Source organism: Mustelus asterias, chromosome 7, assembly GCF_964213995.1.
Source record: "Mustelus asterias chromosome 7, sMusAst1.hap1.1, whole genome shotgun sequence".
Classification (NCBI taxonomy): Eukaryota; Metazoa; Chordata; class Chondrichthyes; order Carcharhiniformes; family Triakidae; genus Mustelus; species Mustelus asterias.
This window is the reverse complement of record NC_135807.1, coordinates 2428136-2450897: the sequence shown is the minus strand read 5'-3', so window position 1 is coordinate 2450897 and position 22762 is coordinate 2428136. Positions and strand designations below refer to the sequence as shown.

At 45.3% G+C, this 22762-nt stretch overlaps 1 protein-coding gene across 1 annotated transcript in view; it reads right to left on the bottom strand.

Moving 5' to 3' along the window:
* The window catches only part of abcf2a (ATP-binding cassette, sub-family F (GCN20), member 2a), a 47822-nt gene that overhangs the window by 19275 nt on the left and 5785 nt on the right, over positions 1-22762 (bottom strand). The window contains exons 2-6 of the mRNA XM_078215538.1: positions 12967-13173; positions 5650-5862; positions 3167-3349; positions 1240-1411; positions 572-667 (exon numbers count right to left, since the gene is read on the bottom strand). Coding sequence (XP_078071664.1) covers positions 572-667; positions 1240-1411; positions 3167-3349; positions 5650-5862; positions 12967-13138 — 836 coding nt within the window. The 5' untranslated portion in view covers positions 13139-13173. The remainder of the gene's footprint in view (positions 1-571; positions 668-1239; positions 1412-3166; positions 3350-5649; positions 5863-12966; positions 13174-22762) is intronic.

The following is a 22762-nucleotide window of genomic DNA, read 5'->3' as shown; positions in this document are numbered from 1 at the left end:
CACAGCATCCAAGGTAGACACACACTTGCCCTAGAATTACCCCAGCTATGAGGAGAGACGGGATAGGTTAGGAGTGATTTCTCTGGAGCAGAGGAGGCTGAGGGGGATCTGATAGAGGGATACAAAATTATGAGGGGCAGAGATAGGGTAGATCATAAAAACCTTTTTCCCATGGCAGAGGGCACAGGGTTAGGGTTAGTAGTTTAGAACAGATCTGAGGAAAATACTCATCACCCAGAAGATGGAAGAAATATGGAAGGTGCTGTCTGAGGGTGGTGGAGGGAGGTACTCAACATTTAAGCAGCATTTGGATGAGCACGGAAATTGCCAAGGCAGAGTAGGCTATGGGCCAAGTGCTGGTCAATGGGATTAGTATAGACTGGTATTTGACAGTTGGCATAGACATGGTGGGCTGAAGGGCCCATTTCTCTGCTGTAGGACTTTAATTACACCAAAAATATTCTTGCCAACCGGAATCCCTCACGGCAGCATTGCCTCATCATCGCACTTTACAACCTGGCAATGAATCCACTACAACAGCATCACAGAAACAAAGTCACAAGACACTTACAATTTCAGCTCTTCTTCCAGCCAGACACAGGCATCCAGATCCAGGTGATTCGTGGGTTCATCTAACAGTAGCATGAAGGGTTTGATAAATAGTGCTCTGAAAAATAAAGAACACAAACCACAGCTATCAAGAACAGCCAGGAACTAAAATACAATCGAGACCAGTTGTAATAAACTGGCCCAAAGTGGAAATTGGGAAGTAATTAACTCTGGTCACTGCAGTACTCGTCCTTACAGCCAGGTGGTGTTGAAGGAGGAATATTGAGGCACAACCCCAACATTGGCCAAACCAAGCTATTGGCATCAAGTTTAATAAATACTGGAGAATTATAACTTTATATCCACCAATTCCAATAAGGACTGCCAGGAATCAGCGAAGCAGAATGCTTCAAGAGAAAGCCACTGCACAGGCTACTTTCCACAGAACCTGACCACCTCTTAAACATTAAGGTTGTGCTGAGGTTCCGGGCTAACAAGTTCTATAGGGGCAAGAGACTGGAAAGTGAATGAGGAAGCAGATTGTGGGTCCAGAAACCTCTGCCTGCAACAATTAAATTGGGGGTGGGGCAAAGAGCAAAAGAGGTAAAGTGCAGTCCACTTTATTCTAAAATCAGGTGTTAAACCCTTCCCTTCCCCACAATGCAAGATCGCTACCTCATGCTCAGTTACCTGGCAAGTGCCACTCTCATCCTCCAGCCTCCACTAAAATCCTTCATCATCTTCCGCTGCATGGCTGGCGAGAACCCGAGGCCGTGCAGAATTCGTGACGCTCGCACTTCAGCCTTGTCTGCATCCAATTCCTCCAAACGCTCATAGATTTGTAAAAGCTTCTCACACTCAGCTGGGGACAAAGGTCAAAGGTCAGAAGGTAAAGTTCAGTTTGGTATAAAGAACACAATTTTTACTGGTCACAATGCACAGACGCTAACATTCGGCATGCTTGGTTTCATCGGTCAGAACACTGAATACAGGAGTTGGGACGTCTTGTTGAAGTTGTACAAGACATTGGTAAGGCCACACTTGGAATACTGTGTACAGTTCTGGTCACCCTATTATAGAAAGGATATTATTAAACTAGAAAGAGTGCAGAAAAGATTTACTATGATGCTACCGGGACTTGATGGATTGAGTTATAAGGAGAGGCTGGATAGACTGGGACTTTTTTCTCTGGAGCGTAGGAGGCTGAGGGGTGACCTAGAGGTCTATAAAATAATGAGGGGCATAGACAAGGTAGATAGTCAATATCTTTTCCCAAAGGTAGGGGAGTCTAAAACTAGAGGGCATAGGTTTAAGGTGAGAGGGGAGAGATACAAAAGTGTCCAGAGGGGCAATTGTTTCACACAGAGGGTGGTGAGTGTCTGGAACAAGCTGCCAGAGGTAGTAGTAGAGGCGGGTACAATTTTATCTTTTAAAAAGCCTTTAGATAGTTACACGGGTACGATGGGTATAGAGGGATATGGGCCAAATGCGGGCAATTGGGATTAGTTTAGGGGTTTTATAAAAAAGGGCGGCATGGACAAGTTGGGCCAAAGGGCCTGTTTCCATGCTGTAAACCTCTATGACTCTATGACTATCCACAGTTGGAGTGGCAGTACTCAGAGTTTGAACATGTCAGAGTAAAAGACCACATCTTTCACACTTCACCACATTCGGATCTCCAACAGAACCCTACAAATGCAAAGGCTGCACCAACAGCACAAAGAAAGCAGCCCAACACACTGCCCAGCATTCATGTAATGCAGTGGGAACTCAGGACAATTACTCTGCACACCACAGCCCCACTCCCAGGACATAAAAATCAGGGTTAACACTAGAGTACAGAACTGGGTGAACAATGCCATCTTTATGATGAAACGTTAAACATTCGGGTAAAAGATCCCATGTCATTATTTTAAAGTAGCTATCCTTGCTGTACTGGTCAATATCTATCCCACAGTCAACCAGAAAAATATATATTTATCTGGTCATCGCCACATTCACATGTTGGCAGAATAGGGATGTTAGTGTGCGACACTGACACAACCAAAGCAGAAGCAGCTCCTTGTAAATGCACGTTTAGGAAGTTATAAGCACTAACTCCTGATGCTGACTGGAAGAGTTGGGCCACCCTGCGGCTTTCAGCCAAAGCTCAGGTAATGTAACTCATTGCAAAATAATTTCCCCAGAACCAGCCTTTAAAGCTGCATCTGTATTTGCACCACAGATAAATCTCAATCAGCATTTCAATTTGCAATCGTTCACAAACCACTTCCTCCAGGTTTCTGGTGTGTAATAATTTAGTGATCTGTGTTAATGGTCAGTAACAGACAGAGCCCAATCCTGTTTGGACAGCCTGGCCTTGGTAATAGCCTCAGAGCAATAAACCCCAGCTGCATCTTTAATTTGGGGAAATTTACAACACACAGAATCTTGCAGCAATGCAGAGTTTTGACGAGTGCAAACCAGATTAATAGAAATTCACTACATTACTGAAAGGAGGCTTCAAACCGGCTTCTTTCATTCTACCCGTTAATACTAGAGACCAACTTTAACCCACTGTCAGAACACAAACTGTAACCAATACAAACAGGAAAACAAAGTGCAAATGGATAGTTACAGTCTTCATGGGCAAGACGCTCTGCCTCCTTTTCTAATTCTATACGTTCCTTATCAACTTCAATCACACAATCGAGTGGGGTTTTATCACTGGGCGGCATCTCCCGTGTGAGGTGGTAAATGTCAATGTGTTCTGGTATTGGCAACTCCCGGTGACCCAGAGCAGACAGCAGCATGGATTTACCTGGAGAAAGAAGGAGACATCAATAAGAGTCAAGAACCAGTTTCTACATTTCTATCTCCGCATCTGCAGACTCCATTTTGTTACAAGGGATAAGAGATGAAATAACCTGTGAAAACAGCACTGTCCCTGAGAACTTAAGAACATAAGAAATAGGAGCAGGAGTAGGCCATCTAGCCCCTCGAGCCTGCCCCGCCATTCAATAAGATCATGGCTGATCTGATAGTGGTTTAGTTCCACTTACCCACCCGCTCCCCATAACCCTTAATTCCCTTATTGATCAGAAATCTATCTACCTGTGACTTAAACATATTTAATGAGTTGGCCTCCACTGCTTCAATGGGTAGAGAATTCCAGAGATTCACTACCCTCTGAGAGAAGAAGTTCCTCCTCAACTCTGTTCTAAACTGACTCCCCCTTATTTTGAGGCTGTGTCCTCCAGTTCTTCTTTCCTTTCTAAATGGAAAGAATCTCTCTGGCTCTACCCTGTCGAGCCCCTTCATTATCTTATATGTCTCTATAAGATCTCCCCTCAGCCTTCTAAACTCCAACGAATACAGGCCCAATCTACTCAATCTCTCCTCATAAGCTAACCCCCTCATTTCTGGTATCAACCTGGTGAACCTTCTCTGTACTCCCTCCAAGGCCAGTAGATCCTTCCGCAAATAAGGGGACCAAAATTGCACACAGTACTCTAGTTGCGGCCTCATCAGTACCTTGTACAATTGCAGCAAGACCTCCCTGCTTTTATACTCCATCCCTCTCGCGATAAAGGCCAACATTCCATTTGCCTTCTTGATTACCTGCTGCACCTGCAAACTGAGTTTTTGCGATTCATGCACAAGGACCCCCAGGTCCCTCTGCACAGTAGCATGTTGTAATTTTTCACCATTTAAATAATAGTCCATTTTACTATTATTCCTTCCAAAGTGGATAACCTCACACTTGTCAACGTTATACTCCATCTGCCAGATCCTCGCCCACTCACTTAGCCTATCCAAATCTCTCTGCAGACTTTCCGCATCCTCCACACAAGTCACTTTCCCACTCATCTTTGTGTCATCCGCAAACTTTGTTACCCTACACTCGGTCCCCTCCTCCAGATCGTCTATGTATATGGTGAACCGTTGAGGCCCCAGCACCGATCCCTGCGGCACACCACTAGTCACCAACTGCCAACCAGAAAAGCACCCATTTATTCCGACTCTCTGCTTCCTGTTGGATAGCCAATCCTCAATCCACGCTAACACTTTACCCCCAACTCCGTGTACCTTAATCTTCTGCAGCAACCTTTTGTGAGGCACCTTATCGAACGCCTTCTGGAAATCTAAAAGCACCACATCCGCCGGTTCCCCTCTGTCAACTGCACTCATTACATCTTCATAAAAATCCAGTAAATTTGTCAAACACGACTTTCCCTTCACGAATCCATGCTGCATCTGCTTGATCGAACCATTTTTTTCCAGGTGTCCTGCTATTTCTTCTTTAATGATGGATTCCAGCAATTTCCCAACTATGGACGTTAAGCTAACCGGCCTGTAGTCACCCGCCTTTTGTCTACCTCCTTTTTTAAACAGTGGCGTCACATTAGCTGTTTTCCAATCAGCCGGCACTTCCCCAGAGTCCAGCGAATTTTGATAAATTACAACCAACGCATCTGCTATTACTTCTGCCATTTCTTTCAGTACCCTGGGATGCATTCCATCTGGGCCCGGGGACTTGTCTACCTTTAGTCCCATTAGCCTACCAAGCACTACCTCTTTAGTAATAGTAATCGTTTTAAGGACCTCACTCCCTACAGTCCCACGACTGTCAATTTTCGGTAAGCTATTTGTGTCCTCTACCGTGAAGACCGGCACAAAAAACTTGTTTAAGGTCTCGGCCATTTCGTTGTTTCCCATTATTAAATCCCCCTTCTCGTCTACTAAGGGTCCAACATTTACTTTAGCTACTCTTTACACTATTCAGAAAATCCAACTATTACCAAGATAGTCAAGGGCCCCAACTCAATGCTCTGAAAAAGTGCCTCTTAATCCCAAACTCATTGGCTGGAATGCCACACACCCAGTGTGTCCCAGTCTCACAGTGCCAGTCTGTGCCACCCCAAAGGGTGACAACATATTACTGTCAAGGCTTCCTGATATAGCCATTTCCTTCAGCTTTTGAAAGTGCTTCACAAAATTTACTCCCACACCCAAGGAGGAAAAGCAACTGTTAAAATTGTGGCCAGTAGCTGTCAACTCCCTAAACACTTTAGTGTTACAAGCCACAAGTACCCTTGCTCACCGAGCCTGTAATCTTACCAGTGCCATTGAGACCAATCAACCCATAACGACGGCCAGTGTTCAGTTCCAGCTTAGTGTCACTCAGTAGTTCCTGACCATGGAATGTGAGCGACAAATTAATGATGTGAACATCTGTACTGTTGGGGTGCGAGGCCAGTACACCCGTGACTGCTCGTGCTGCTGCCTTCTTCAGTTCAAAATCATCCAGCTCATTGGTAATTTGTGCTATTCCTGTGGGAGGAGAAATCATGTCACAATTCAGAGGCAGCAGTGCAGGATAGGATAGGGATGATTGAGAAAACAGCAAGCTACACAACACAAGAGCTAGTACAGAGGGTGTTATTCAGCCTAAATGGTCAGTCTAGGAGTTGAACTGATGTTTAGTTCTTAGTGAACACCTGATGCTACAGGACAGTCTCTTCTTTCTTAAAAATGATGGCACCGAGTGAGCACAGGAACAGGCCATTCAGCCCAGCTGGCCAATGCCAGTGTTCATGCCCCACCTTCTCCTACCCTCGTCATCTCACCCTATCAGTAAATCCTTCTATTCCCCCTCACCCCCTCCTGTTGGCCTTCCCCACAAGTAGAAACACTTTCTCTGCACAAAGCTATCAAACCATCTGATAATTATAAACATCTTATTAGAAGACTTTTCCAGAGTTGATAGCCATAGCCAATTCAATTTTTCTGATAAATAGAACTAACAAATAACTATCTTTGTAAATTACTTCTTGCACCATCTCCAATGGCTTGACATCTCTTTTGCAATATTGTAGAGATGAGAAGCAAACACGCTATTTCCAGTGAGTAGTCCTCACTCACCCTAGCATGATGCAACTTTTCCCATAGCTATGATTCGCATTCTTGGCATCTACCCTCGTGAATGATTAAACAAGGTCAAAACATTGGTCCTTATTGGCCTAAAGTCTTTGACGAATGTGCCATTCGTGTTGACACCAAGATCCTTATTTACAAGGCAGTCGTCCTCCCAATTCTTGCACACGGCTCAGGAACTTAACTATGTCCAGATGCCATCTCAAGGCCCTGAAGAGTTACCATCAAAGCTGTCTGAGATGGGTTCCCTGCATCACCTGGGAGGATAGGCGTACTAATATCTGCATCCTTGAAGGAGCCAAGAGCACCAGAATTGAGACAATGATCATCCAAAACCAACTCTGCTGGGCGAGCCATGTGCTTAGGATGTCAGAGTCCCGACTGTCAAAGCAAATCTTCTTCACCCAGCTCAAGGAAGATTCAAAGACTCCCTGAAGGCTTACCTCAAGAAATGCAACATTGACATCAATGACTGGAAGACTCTTGCTCAGAAGAGACCTACTTGGAGGAACCTCCTGATTGAAGAGACATAATTCTTTGAGGATACCAGACAGCAAGAGGAGGCCTGGAAAAGGAATCCCAGTGATCTCAAGTCCAAGGATTAAACCCACCCTCCTGGAAACGCCTGCCAAGTATGCGGTCAAAGATGTGGCTCTAGGATCAGGCTCATCACCCACACAAGGACCCACAGAATCCATGATCAGTAACAGAGTTTCTTAGCTGACAATCACACTCATTAGTGAGCGATCGCCAAAAGACGACTAGAAAGAATCCCAAAGGACAGAATATATCAGCACTGGGATAGTCAGCACGGGCCAATCAGCACGGATTTGTTCAGGGAAGGTTGTGCTTGGCAAGCCTAATCAATTTTTTTTTGAGGCGGTAACCAGGAGCGTTGATGAGGGTAATATATTTAATGTGGTCTATACGGACTTTAGCAAGGTCTTTGATAAGGTCCCTCATATCAGATAGGTCAAGAAAGTAAGGGCCCATGGGATCCAAGGCAAAGTGACACATTGGATCCAAAATGTACTGAGACACAGAGAGCAGGGGGTGATGGTGAAGGGAAATCTGTTTTGTGGTGTTCCATGGGGCTCGGTGCTGGGGCCCTTGCTATTTGTGATGTACATTAGTGATTTGGACTTGAATATATTGGGTATGATCAAGAGGTTCATGGATAATACAAAAACTGGTTGGTAAATGGCGAAGAGGATAGCTGTAGGCTGCAGAAGGATGTCAGTGGACTGGTCGGATGCGCAGAGCAATGGCAAATGGAATTCAACCAGGAAAAGTGGGAGGGCTAACAAGGCAAAGGATTACACTATGAATAGTAGGACCTAGAAAGTACTGAAGATCAGAGGTACCTTGGAATGTATATCCACAAATCCCTGAAGAGGGCAGGGAGATAAGACCATAAGATATAGGAGCAGAATTAGGCCACTCGGTCCATCGAGTCTGCTCCACCATTCAATCATGGTTGATATTTTTCTCATCCCCATTCTCCTGCCTTTTCCCCATAACCCCCGATTCCCTTATTAATCAAGATAAGGTGGTTAAGAAGGCATATGGCATACTTGTCTTTCTTAGCTGAGGCATAGAATACAAGAGCAGGATGGCCACGCTTTGATAAGGTGCCTCACCAAAGGTTGCTGAAGAAGATTGGGTCACACGGAGTTGGGGGTAGGGTGTTAGCGTGGATTGGGGATTGGCTATCCGACAGGAAGCAGAGCGTCGGAATAAATGGGTGCTTTTCTGGTTGGCAGATGGTAACTAGTGGCATGCCGCAGGGATCGGTACTGGGGCCTCAACTATTTACCATTTATATAGACGATCTGGAGGAGGGGACTGAGTGTAAGGTAACAAAGTTTGCAGACGACACAAAGATAAGTGGAAAAGTGAATCGTGTGGAGGGCGTAGAAGGTCTGCAGAGAGATTTGGACAGGCTGAGTGAGTGGGCGAGGATCTGGCAGATGGAGTATAACGTTGACAAATGCGAGGTTATTCACTTTGGAGGAAATAATAGCAAATTGGATTATCTAAATGGAAAAAAATTACAACATGCTACTGTGCAAAGGGACCTGGGGGTCCTTGTGCATGAGACGCAAAAACCCAATCTGCAGGTGCAACAGGTGATCAAGAAGGCAAATGGGCTGTTGGCCTATATCGCAAGGGGGATAGAATATAAAAGCAGAGATGTCTTGCTGCATCTGTACAGGGCATTGGTGAGGCCTGTGTGCAGTATTGGTCCCCTTCTTTGCGGAAGGATATATTGGCCTTGGAGGGAGTGCAGAGAAGGTTCACCAGGTTGATACCAGAGATGAGGGGTGTTGATTATGAGGAGAGACTGAGCAGATTGGGTTTGTACTCATTGGAATTTAGAAGGCCGAGGGGGGATCTTATAGAGACCTATAAAAGATAATGAAGTGGCTGGATAGGGTAGAGGTGGAGAGATTCTTTCCACTTAGAAAGGAAGTTAGAACTAGAGGGCACAGCCTCAAAATAAAGGGGGGTCAGTTTAGGACAGAGTTGAGGAGGAACTTCTTCTCTCAGAGGGTGGTGAATCTTTGGAATTCTCTGCCCACTGAAGTGGTGGAGGCTACCTCGTTGAATATGTTTAATCACAGCTAGATGGATTCCTGATCGGTAAGGGAATTAGGGGTTATAGGGATCAGGCGGATAAGTGGAACTGATCCACTTCAGATCAGCCATGATCTTATTGAATGGCGGGGCAGGCTCGAGGGGCTAGATGGCCACTCCTGCTCCTATTTCTTATGTTCTTATGTAACTGTATAAAACGCTGGTTAGGCCACAACTGGAGTAGTGTGTGCAGTTCTGGCCACCACATTATCGGGAGGATATGATTGCATTGGAGAGGGTGTGTCTGGGCTGGAGGGTCTGAGCTATGAGGAACGATTGGATAGGCTGAGACTGTGCTCCTTGGAGCAGTGAAGGTTGAGAGAGGACCTGATAGAGGTGTATAAGATGATGAGGTGCATAGACTGGGTGAATAGGAAAGCAATTTTTCCATTAGTCGAGGGGTCAATTACTGGAGGGCATAAGATGGATGGAGAAGGTTAAGAGGGAAGTTGAGGAGAAACTTTTTCACACAGATGATGGGAGTCTGGAACTCACTGCCTGAAAGGGTGATTGAGTCAGAAACTCTTGGAGTATTTAAGAATTATTTAGATATTCACTTGCGTGATCATAACCTCCAGGGCTAAATGCCAGGTGCTGGGAAATGGAATTAGTGTAGTGTTGACCAGCATGGACAAGGTGGGCCAAATAGACGTTTACAGCACAGACGTAGTCTATGTATCTATGCTTCAAGGGCACCCTCAAAGCTCCCTTGAAAAGGTGCTACATTCCCACCAACATCTGGGAATCCCTGGACCAAGACCGCCCAGAGTGGAGGGAAGACATCAGGGAAGGAGCTGAACATCGAGCTGTATCACCGAGAGCAAGCTGAAGCTAAGCATCAACAGCGAAGAGTGCGCCTGGCAACGTAGGCACCCCACCCACCCATTCTGCCAACCACCGTCTGCCCCATCAGCAACAGAGACTGTAGGCCGCATAGTCACCTGAGAACTCAGTGTGGAAGCAAGTCATCCTGGACTCCGAGGGGTTCCAAGAGCGAAGATAGACATTGAACAGGTGCATCAAGAGAAGGTAGAAATGAGTGGAAAATCTGCCCTGAAAATTGATGACTCCGTAGATATTAGTGTGGGCTGCCAACTCATGTCAGATATATCGATAAGGATCCTATCAAAGAGAATTTATCCTTTTGCGAAGAATTGCCCAGTCATGCGACCAAAGATGAAACCTTTTGTGTCAAACCTACTTAAAAACAATTGTAACTGAACCAATTGCAACAGCATCTGCACTGATGGAGCAACTCCAGTAACAGAAAACATCAAAGGATTTATGAGGAAGAAGAACGAACAGAATCCTGACATCCAAGTCAGCCACATTATCCAGCATCATGAAACCTGTGCTGCCAAAACAATGCCACCCGAGTTAACTGGTATCAGACCAAGCAGTGAAAATCATAAATTGGGGCGGCACGGTAGCACAGTGGTTAGCACTGCTGCTTCACAGCTCCAGGGTCCCGGGTTCGATTCCCGGCTCGGGTCGCTGTCTGTGTAGAGTTTGCACATTCTCCTCGTGTCTGCGTGGGTTTCCTCCGGGTGCTCCGGTTTCCTCCCACAGTCCAAAGATGTGCGGGTTAGGTTGATTGGCCAGGTTAAAAATTGCCCCTTAGAGTCCTGGGATGCGTAGGTTAGAGGGATTAGCGGGTAAATATGTGGGGGTAGAGCCGGGGTGGGATTGTGGTCGGTGCAGACTCGATGGGCCGAATGGCCTCCTTCTGCACTGTAGGGTGTCTATGATTTCTATATAAAATTACACCCTTTGAAAGTGCACTTGTTTACTATGGCGTGTGAAAAGATGGGAGCCGAGTACCAGAGTTTACTCATGCACACAGACATGCGCTGGCTGTCTCAGGGGAAGGTCCTCTCTCCTGTTTATGAGCTCCGTAATGCATTGAAAGAGTTTTCGCCTCTGTATCAACTGCCACACACACTTAATACATGATCATTCTTGGAATACTCAGCTTGCACATCTTTGTTATATTCAGCCATCTGAATGAGCTGAATGTTAAAATGGAGGGATGGCACAGTGGTTAGCACTGCTACCTCACAGCGCCAGGGACCCAGGTTCAATTCTCGGCTTGGGTCACTGTGTGCGTGGAGCTTGCACATTCTCCCCATGTCTGCATGGGTTTCCTTCAGGTGTCAGGGGGATTAGCAGGGACTCAATGGGCCAAATGTATTTATTAGTATCTCAAATAGGCTTACATTAACACTGCAATGAAGTTGGCCTCTGGCCTCCTTTTGCACTGTAGGGATTCTATATAAAAAAAACACTGACGGCTACAGACAAACTTCAAGGCTTCAGATTAGAACTGGCCCTTTGGCAGGAATAAGCGAGTGTGTGTGGATTGTGATGTTTAAGCTGCATCGAATCCTGCTGGAAAAACCATACTCGACCTCACACAGGCGAGCAAGGCTTGTGAGTTGCTCTGTCAGCAGTGAGCCCTGGATCAGGAGAGGCAGGTCCAGGTGTCACACTAACATTGCTGCTAAAATGCCCACAATATTTCCTTCATTTAACTTTCACATTCAGAAATGCAGGCTTAAAAAACTGAAAACCATTGAAATCTTTAATGGGAAACACTTTTAAATTGTGCATATTTTCAATAAGAAATATTGTATTTGACATCAAACTGGCGATAAGGCTTTCATTGTAAATTGCTTCAACTAATGAAAATTGTATCAAAACGTAACTTGAACTCTATTTTCAAATTTGCTGATGACACCACCATTGTGGGTCGGATCCCAAACAATGACGAGACAGAGTACAGGAATGAGATAGAGAATCTGGTGAACTGGTGCGGCAACAATAATCTCTCCCTCAATGTCAACAAAATGAAGGAGATTGTCATTGACTTCAGGGAGAACATGCCCCTGTCTACATCAATGGGGACAAAGTAGAAATGGTCGCGAGCTTCAAGTTTTTGGGGGTCCAGATCACCAACAACCTGTCCTGGTTCCCCCATGCCGACACTATAGTTAAGAAAGCCCACCAACGCCTCTACTTTCTCAGAGGACTAAGGAAATTTGGCATGTCCACTACGACTCTCACCAACATTTACAGATGCACCATAGAAAGCATTCTTTCTGGTTGTAGCACAGCTTGGTGTGGCTCTTGCCCTGCCCAAGACCGCAAGAAACTACAAAGGGTCGTGAACGAAGCCCAATCCATCACTCAAACCAGCCTCCCATCCATTGACTCTGTGGATGTGTCAATGGACGGGAGGCTGGTTTGCATGATGGATTGGAAAAGCAGCCAGCATAATTAAGGACCCCACACACCCCAGACATTCTCTCTTCCACCTTCTTCCGTCAGGAAAAAGATACAATAGTCTGAAGACACATACCGACCGACTCAAGAACAGCTTCTTCCCTGCTGCCATCAGACTTTTGAATGGACCTCCCTCACATTAAGTTGATCTTTCTCTACACCCTAGCTATGACTGTAACACTACATTCTGCAATCTCTCCTTTCCTTCTCTATGAACAGTATGCTTTGTCTGTATAATGCACAAGAAACAACACTTTTCACTATATGCTAATACACGTGACAATAAATCAAATCAAAGTGCTTTTAGGTTTCAGAGAAAAGGGGTTTTTGTTAGCAGGCAGTTCAGTTGGAGAAAACAGGTACACATCAACATTTTTTAAAGGATAAAAATGTGCTGTGACATACAAAAGGTATGGAACCACTGACTTAACTATTACGTAGCCTTTCTGGCACCTCCCATTAGATACCCAGAATCAGACTGCATTCAAACTACAGAACAGACAATGTCTGCACAGGTGTAAGGGAATGAACAGAGAGCCTTCACAGAGAGGGATGCTGGGCATTGCCCGACTAAACCCAAACCTGCATCATGAACAGAAGAGCCATTCATCTGTGGCCTTTCACCATTCACCACTTCCTCTGCACCAACATCACCGTTCTCCTCAGGCCCATCCGTGTTCTTGGGTTTACGCTGACGAGCTTTTGCGGCTTCCTTCTTCTTTGCTGCCTTTTTCTTGGCCAAGTCAGAAGGCATCGCTGTTGGTTAGTTTGTGTTAGTGGAAGTACAACCTGTGAAAAAAAAGTACATGTATTAAGGGAAGTGGTTAGATTTCTAATCTACCTTTCACACAACATGGGGCCAGTGTTTCAGGGGAACAATTTCCATGCACTGCCCTAGTCTTATACCACAAAACTACTCAGTCCCCCATCTAAACCCACAAGCACACGGAGACAGCAACATACACAGAATTGTGCCACAGGGATCAGTGCTGGGGACTCAACTTTTTACAATTGAGGTAAATGATTTGGATGAAGGGACTGAGGAGATGGTTGCTAAATTTACTGATGACACAAAGACAGACTGGGGTATGTCACAGGACTAGCGATCCACAGGCCCAGGCTGCAGTCACAAGTTCAAATCCCACCGTGGTAGCTGGTGGAATTTAAATTCAATTTATTTAAAACATGGAATTAAATGCTAGCCATGAAACCTTTGTTATGATTGGAGCGTTTAAGGGGCTTTCAGATAAGCACATGAATACGCAAGGATTAGAGAGATATGGAACAAGGACAGACAGAAGGGATTAGTTATGTTTGGCACCATGTTCAATACAATGGCATAGTGGTCAGTACTGCTACCTCAGCGCCAGGGACCCAGGTTCAATGCTGGCCTCGGGTCACTGTCTGTATGGAGTTTGCACATTCTCCCCATGTCTGTGTGGGTTTCCTCCGAGTGCTCCGGTTTCCTCCCACCGTCCAAAGATATGCAGGTTAGGTTGATTGACCATGCTAAACTTCCCCTATGTCAGGGGGGAATTAGCAGGGTAAATGCATGGGATTATGGGGATAGGGCCTGGGTGGGATTGTGGTCAGTGCAGGCTCAAGGAGCCAGATGGCCGCCTCCTGCACTGTAGGGATTCTATGACCACATCGTGGGCCGAAGGGCCTGTTCCTGTGCTGTACTGTTCTATAAAAGTAAATGACAAAGACAACATAATGAGGCTACAAGAGGATGTAAGTGAGTCTTAAAGTTTATTTATTAGTCACACGTAGGCTTACATTAACACTGCAATGAAGTTACTGTGAAAATCCCCAAGTCGCCACACTCCGGCGCCTGTTCAGGTACACTGAGGCTCAATTTAGCGTGGCCAATTCACCTAACCTCCGCATCTTTGGACTGTGGGAGGAAACCAGAGCACCCAGAGGAAACCCACGCAGACACGGGGAGAACATGCAGACTCCACACAGTGAACCAAGCCGGGAATCGAACCCGGGTCCCTGGCACTGTGAGGCAGCAGTGCTAACCAATGTGTCACCGTGCCGCCCCCAGCACAATGGCACAGTGGGCAAAGATCTGGCAAATGGAGTTTTAATGTGGGGAAAATGTGAAATTGTCCATTTTGAGAGGAAGAGCAGAAAGAGAATTAATTTAGATAAATATTATCCACTCTGCAGGTAATTAGAAAAACAAGCAGAATATTATTGTTTATTGCAAGGGGAATTGAATATAAAAGTAGGAAGATTATGTTTCAGTTGTACAGGACACTAGTGAGACCACATCAGGAATCAGATGATCTCCGACAGGACTGCTTGGAGCCAGTGGACTGGTCAGTATTTAAAATCTCTGCAACCAGCCTGAATGAGTTCGCCACTACAGTAACTGACTTCATTAGTAAGTATGTAGAAGACTGTGTGCCAAAGTAGCAAATCCGTGTGTTCCCCAACCGGAAACCATGGATGAACAGGGATATCCACTGCTTGCTGAAGTCCAGGTCTGAGGCGTTCAAGTCAGGCGACACTGACCGACACAAGAAAGCCAGATACGATCTAAGGAGATCCATCAAACATGCCAAAAGACAGAGTACTGGATCAAACTAGAGTCCCAGGCGAGCCACACCGAACCCTGCCGACTATAGCAGGGTCTGCAAGACATAACAGGCTACAAGATGAAGGCATGTAAAATGGCCGGCTCTAACGCACCCCTCCCTGATGAGCTCAATGCATTCTATGCCCATTTCGAGCAAGAGGTCAGCGAGAGCATGCCCTCCACCCTGGATGAACCTGTATCAGGGGTCACCATTGCAGATGTCAGAGCAGCTTTCTCGAAGGTCAAACCCACAGAAAGTGACTGGCCCGGATGGGGTACCCAGATGTGCACTCAGATCCTGTGCGGATCAGCTGACGGGGCTATTCAGACATCTTCAACATCTCTTTACAACAATCTGAGGTCCCCATCTGCTTCAAGAAGAAGACCATCATCCCGGTACCTAAGAAAAACCAAGCAGCGTGTCTTAATGACTATCGGCTGGTGGCTCTGAAATCGAAGTGCTTCGAAAGGTTAGTCATGTCACGAATCAATTTCAGCCGCCCAGACTACCTGGACCCACTACAGTTTGCCTATCGCTGCAATAGGTCCACAGCAGACGCCATTTCCCTGGCCCTGCTCAATGCTGGAACACTTAAATAACAAGGACACCTATGTCAGACTCCTATTTATTGACTACAACTCAGCCTTCCAACGCTAATATTCCCACAAAACACATCTCCAAACTCCGTGGCCTGGGCCTCTGCACCTCCCTCTGTGACTGGATCCTGAACTTCCTCACTCTCAGATCACAATCAGTTAGAATAGGCAACAACACCTCCTCCATGATCATCCTCAACACCGGTGCCCCACAAGGCTGTGTTCTCAGCCCCCAACTATACTCCTTATACACCTATGACTGTGGACAAATTCTCCTCCAGTTCGATTTTCAAGTTTGCTGACGACACCACCGTAGTGGATCGGATCTCAAACAATGATGAGAGAGTACAGGAATGAGAGAGAATCTGGTGAACTGGTGCAGCAACAATAATCTCTCCCTCAATGTCAACAAAACGAAGGAGATAGTCATCGACTTCAGGAACCGTAAAAGGAGAACATGCTCCTGTCTACATCAATGGGGACGAAGTAGAAAGGGTCAAGAGTTTCAAGTTTTTAGGTGTCCAGATCACCAACAACCTGTCCTGGTCCCCCCATGCCGACACTATAGTTAAGAAAGCCCACCAATGCCTCTACTTTCTCAGAAGACTAAGGAAATTTGGCATGTCAGCTACAACTCTCACCAACTTTTACAGATGCACCATGGAAAGCATTCTTTTTGGTTGTATCACAGCTTGGTATGGCTCCTGCTCTGCCCAAGACCACAAGGAACTACAAAAGGTCGTGAATGTAGCTCAATCCATCACGCAAACCAGCCTCCCATCCACTGACTCTGTCTACACTTCCCGCTGCCTCTGCAAAGCAGCCACCATAATTAAGGACCCCAAGCGCCCCAGACATTCTCTCTCCCACTTTCTTCCTTCGGGAAACAATAGTCTGAGGTCACAACCGACTCAAGAACAGCTTCTTCCCTGCTGCTGTCAGACTTTTGAATGGACCTACCTCGCATTAAGTTGATCTTTCTCTACACCCTAGCTATGACTGTAACACTACATTCTGCACTCTCTCATTTCCTTCTCTATGAACGGTATGCTTTGTCTGTATAGTGGGCAAGAAACAATATTTTTCACTGTATGTTAATACATGTGACAATAATAAATCAAATCAAATACTGTGTGCAGTATTGATCTCCTTATTTAAGGAAAGATGTAAATACATTAGAAATAGTTCAGAGAAGGTTTAGTAGACTAATACCAGGAATGTATAGATTGTCTTCTGAGGGAAAGTTGGACAGTTCCCAGTTTGTATGTTCACAAGTCCAGCTTTACTTCCTAATACAGTAACTCAGCTCCTGACTCCCCAAAGCCTGTCCACCATCTACAACGCTCAAGTCAGGAGTGTGATGGAATACTCTCCACTTGTCTGCATGAGTACAGCGCCAACAACACATTCTACCTCAGGCTAATCCAAGCCATGGCTCACATGCAGCCTGCAAATCCATTCTATGTACCCTCAAAGCCACTGTGCAAAAATACCAGTACGACAGGTAAGTGGATGCGAAGAATCTTTAAGGAGCTGCTCCTCCAATCACAGGCCCTTACATCCCATAACGAGAGCATGAGGTCATGTCAGGGTCCCAGTCTCAGGACACACACACACACACACAAACACACACACAGAGAAGTGTGGGTGTACCCAGTCCTCAAGAGAGCTACCCATCATCTTCTCAAGGGCAACTTGGGACAAATTCATGAAGTCATAAAGCTGGAGAAATTACAAAGCTCACCACAAGGAAACAGGCAGTTCAGTACTCAGGTTTTAACAATGAAAGCAGCTTGCAATGGTAATAGTGATACAATACTGCCTCCCTGTGGCAGCATCAGAAATGACAGCTGGTGTCAGTAATTGACAAGTTCCTCCCCCCACCTTCCCCTCGAATCTTGGAAACCAGGAACAAATAAGACCATAAGACCATAAGACATAGGAGCGGAAGTAAGGCCATTCGGCCCATCGAGTCCACTCCACCATTCAATCATGGTTGATTTCAATAGAATTAAACCAAGTCACAGAGTGTGTTGGTGAAACTGCAGGCAGATTGGCCCAAGACTAAAGAGAAAGTCAAGTCCTGGAATGGGTATGCAGGCCAGAAGGCTCATGAGCAAAGTCGGAGGATTAGAAACAGGAAAGAAAGGACAAGCTTGGGTTTTACACAGAAAGGCCGAAGAAGGGAATCAAACCATGGTAGGAGGGCAAGATTTGAATAGTGAATGACAAACAGGACTGACTGACATCAGCAAGGGTCAATGCATTTTACTTTTGGATAGACCACTTCAACAAGAATCATTTCAACAGACCCACATCAAGATAGGGATGTGAATTATGGCCTCTTCCAGACTGACGTACTTCCTCATCCTGGTAAGCTCCGAGTCAGTCCAGGAAACTGCAGGAAAGGTTGGAGTTGAGAAATACTGTGGTTGAGTCAGGCTGGCATTAGTCACTGGGAGTGAGTGTACGGGTGGAGTGGAAGAGGGCAAGTCTAGTTCAGGAAAGACAGACTTTGGATTTGTGTAGAAATCTTTCATAAGTACAGGACCAATCCCAAAGTGACTAACACCAATTAAATCCTGTTGAAGTGTAATCAGTGCTGTATATATGGAATGTGGAAGACAATTTACACATAACAAGATCCCTCAAACAGCAATGAACAGATTATCTGTTTGTTGTCATGTTGCTCGAGGGATGTTGGCCTGGAAACCAGGAGAACTCTCCTGCCAAGTACCTGAGATGACAGACAGGGCCTTGGTTTAACATCTCATCTGAAAGATGGCACTGTCAACATTGCAGCACTCCCTCAGTACTGCACTGGAGTGTTTGGGGTCCATTCTGCAGCAACTCGACAAGGCCATTACACAGGTCACATCTGCAAATCCCAACATGGTGACTACAACAGACCCAAGCTTGATTCACTGCTATTTGTAAGAAACTCCGCATTTTCACAGCTCATACTGAACACAGGTCAGTGAAATGGTTTTGCTGCTGCCCTTCATTACAGACATCATCTGAAATCATCACATCAGCAAGTTTTCCCGAAGGGAGGGCCAGCACCTCAACTGTCCAAGCTGTCAGTTCCTTGCCTGAATACACGGTTTACCTTGTAACTAAGATCTCAATTACCGTCAATGCAATTTGTCACATCCATCCTTTAATAACTAATGATTCATTATTGAATGACATCACTGTAAAGAGTATCAAGCAGCAGACAATATGATTCATCACCTGCAACAACCAATATACTTCCAGCTGGGTCAGCAATCTGCAATGCCCTGGCTCCACAAAGGCAAACACCGTTGAGAACAGAAAGATAACATTCCTTATTTCGGCGCAACTTGTGGGCCGAAGGGCCTGTTTGTGCTGTAGCTTTTCTTTTCTATGTTTATGCTTGGTAAGTAGGCACTGTGTCAGGAATTGCTGCCTTGTGAGGTGATACTGTTCAATGGATTCTCAACCTAGTGACTTATTCTCACCACTGGCCACCATTTGACGATGAAATATAGTTACAGCTTACCCCAGCTTCTCTATCCACTGAACAGGACAAAGGAGAGGAAACTGACAGGACTTGTTCCCACCCTCCGATAGGCTAAACCTAACATCCCGAATGAGGGGAACCCACCCTGCATCTTTCTGGGCAGCTCAGTACGATATCCCACAATGTGGTTATATGTGTTACAACACAGAAAGCACGTTGTAATTCAAAGTAGTATTGCATTATACCATCAATATATCAAACTTGCCATTCATCAGTGCCCAAGACAGGAGCAGCTATAGGCAGGTTGGCAAAAGGCAGACAGTTCAATGCAGCAAAATGTCAGAAGTATATCTTGGGGTAGGAAATACGCAAAGCGAGATTTAAAAGTCTATGAGCAAAGAGGAGGGGGGATAAGGACACATTAGTCTTTATAAATGGTGGTAGCATTCAAAACAAGAGATAGATCGCAAAAACTATTCTGGAGGGTGTACATGGGGATATTAAATATAACTAGGGGAGCGTGGTGAATTTGTATAAGCAGTGGCGTGGATTGAGATGTCTAGTTTGAAGTTCTGGGCAACCAAAGGCTGAGCGATGGAAAGGACAGTGAAGATGCACGACAACAACAATGAAATGGGGAAGAGTTTCAGAGAGTAAAGAGTTAGTTTGTAGTGTTCTTGAACACTGTCACTGCCTGCTTGTTACAAAGCTTAACATTGCACAGTGACATAGTTCGAGTTTCCTCCATTTGTAAACAGCATGCATCAAAATGAAGAAACAGAGAAATACAAACCCGGTGAGTTTGTATTTGAGTGATAAATATACTGGCCTAGCCAGTGATGCCCACGTTCTATGAAAGAATATTTAACAAAATTAGGAATAAATGCTAGTCCGCCTAGTGGCACTGATACCCCAGTATGCTTTAAAAAGCCAGTGGAGCTGGGGGATAAGGAGGACATGATGTGGAGATGCCGGCGTTGGACTGGGGTAAACACAGTAAGAAGTTTAACAACACCAGGTTAAAGTCCAACAGGTTTATTTGGTAGCAAAAGCCACACAAGCTTTCGAGGCTCTGAGCCCCTTCTTCAGGTGAGTGGGAATTCTGTTCACAAACAGAACTTATAAGACACAGACTCAATTTACATGAATAATGGTTGGAATGCGAATACTTACAACTAATCCAGTCTTTAAGAAACAAAACAATGGGAGTGGAGAGAGCATCAAGACAGGCTAAAAAGACAATACACATCTTTTTAGCCTGTCTTGATGCTCTCTCCACTCCCATTGTTTTGTTTCTTAAAGACTGGATTAGTTGTAAGTATTCGCATTCCAACCATTATTCATGTAAATTGAGTCTGTGTCTTATAAGTTCTGTTTGTGAACAGAATTCCCACTCACCTGAAGAAGGGGCTCAGAGCCTCGAAAGCTTGTGTGGCTTTTGCTACCAAATAAACCTGTTGGACTTTAACCTGGTGTTGTTAAACTTCTTACTGTGGATAAGGAGGATGCAGGGCCAATTGTAGCCGAGGTCACACACAGGCTGCAGTGCTCTGTATGACAGGCCCATGTCTCAAACTTATTTATTTCCTACAAATGATGGATCCTGTGCCTCAAGTCCATTTGTTCCAATGACTGCCATTCCTTAGAGCGATGGGTAAATTCTTTCTGCTCCCATTGAGATACAGGACTGTAAACAATCAAGAGGTCCAGAATCACAAGGTAAATAGTTTTTTAAAAATCCAAAACTTCAGTGGTATTGGAATGACCAGGGCTATGGTGAGTCTCCATGCACAAGGATTCTATCTTTATGCTATCACTCACACAGATTTCATCTACATATCAATTTGCAGTTCAATTTTCTGTGTTTAGTTTTGAATTTTCTCTCCACATCAGAATCAAAACAAACTCAGAGCCAACTCCAATAACTCATCTTAATCCAGATCATTGAAAGCGGCAGTCCAGCAGCTGAATGCAATCTCATTGGTTCGTGGGAGAGGGCACAGGCGGACAATCAACTCTTTCTCAGCTTCTTTATTTATCACATCGATGGATTCCATGTCTCATGTCCATCATTTTGAGGACTGCGATTTCTGAGACTCTTGAATAGACATTCTCTGCTCTCAATGAGGTGTGGAGCTCTACAGGCCAACCAGCCCATTTGATTGTTATTTTAATGTACAAATTTTATAACACTGCATAGCTCCTGATATTATCTTCATGATGAAATGAGGAGATAATAAATAAAATGACTAACCAAAGATTCCTCATGGCAGGCTGATACAGAAGGTGAAGTCATATGGGATCCGAGGTGAGCTGGTAAGATGGATACAAAACTGGCTTGGGCATAGAAAGCAAGGAGTAGCAGTGGGAGGGTCTAACTGGAGGCCTGTGACAAGCAGTGTTCCACAAGGATCAGTGCTGGGGCCTCTGTAAATGTTTTACAGGGAAATGTAGGTGATCTGATTAGTAAATTTGCAGATGATACAAAAATTGGGGGAGTAGCGGATAGTGAGGAGGATTGTCAGAGGATACAGCAGGATATAAATCGGCTGGAAACTTGGGCCGAAAGATGGCAGATGGAATTTAACCCGGATAAATGTGAGGTGATGCGATTTGGAAGGTCTCCTGCAGAAGGAAAGTATACAGTAAACGGTAGAGCCCTTAGAAATATTAGCAAACAGGGGGATCTAGGTGTACAGATCCACAGCCCCCTGAAGATGGCAACTCAGGTGGACAAGATGGACAAGAGGGCATATGGCATGTTGGCTTTAGTCAGGACGTTGAGTATAGGAATTGGAAAATCATGTTGCAGCTGTATAAGACTTTAGTTTGGCCACATTTGAGTATTGTGTACAATTCTGGTTGCTACACTACCGGAAGGATGTTGTGCATTGGAAAGGGTGAAGAGATTTACCTGGATGTTACCTAGTTTGGAGGATATGGACTATGAAGAAAGGTTGAACAAATTTGGATTGAGGTTTACAAGATTATGATAGGCTTGGATAGAGTAGATAGTCAGAGTCTTTTTCCCAGGGTCGAAGAATCAATTACTCGGGGGCATCGGTTGAGAGTGAGGGGGGGAAAGTTCGAAAGAGATGTAAGGGGCAAGTTTTTCACACACAGGGTGGTGAATGCCTGGAATGCGCTGTCGGAGGAGGTGGTGGAAGCAGATTCTATAACAACGTTCAAGAGGCATCTGGATAGATACATGGATAGGCAGCGAATAGAGGGATATGGACCATGTTACGGCATGAAAATATTAGATTAGAGAGAGGCATCTGTGTTGGCGCAGACTCAAAGAACAAAGAACAATACAGCACAGGAACAGGCCCTTCGGCCCTCCAAGCCCGTGCCACTCCCTGGTCCAAATTAGATCATTCTTTTGTATCCCTCCATTCCCACTCCGTTCATATGGCTATCTAGATAAGTCTTAAACGTTCCCAGTGTGTCCGCCTCCACCACCTTGCCTGGCAGCGCATTTCAGGCCCCCACCACCCTCTGTGTAAAATATGTCCTTCTGATATCTGTGTTAAACCTCCTCCCCTTCACCTTGAACCTATGACCCCTCATGAACGTCACCACCGACCTGGGGAAAAGCTTCCTACCGTTCACCTCATCTATGCCTTTCATAATTTTATACACCTCTATTAAGTCTCCCCTCATCCTCCGTCTTTCCAGGGAGAACAACCCCAGTTTACCCAATCTCTCCT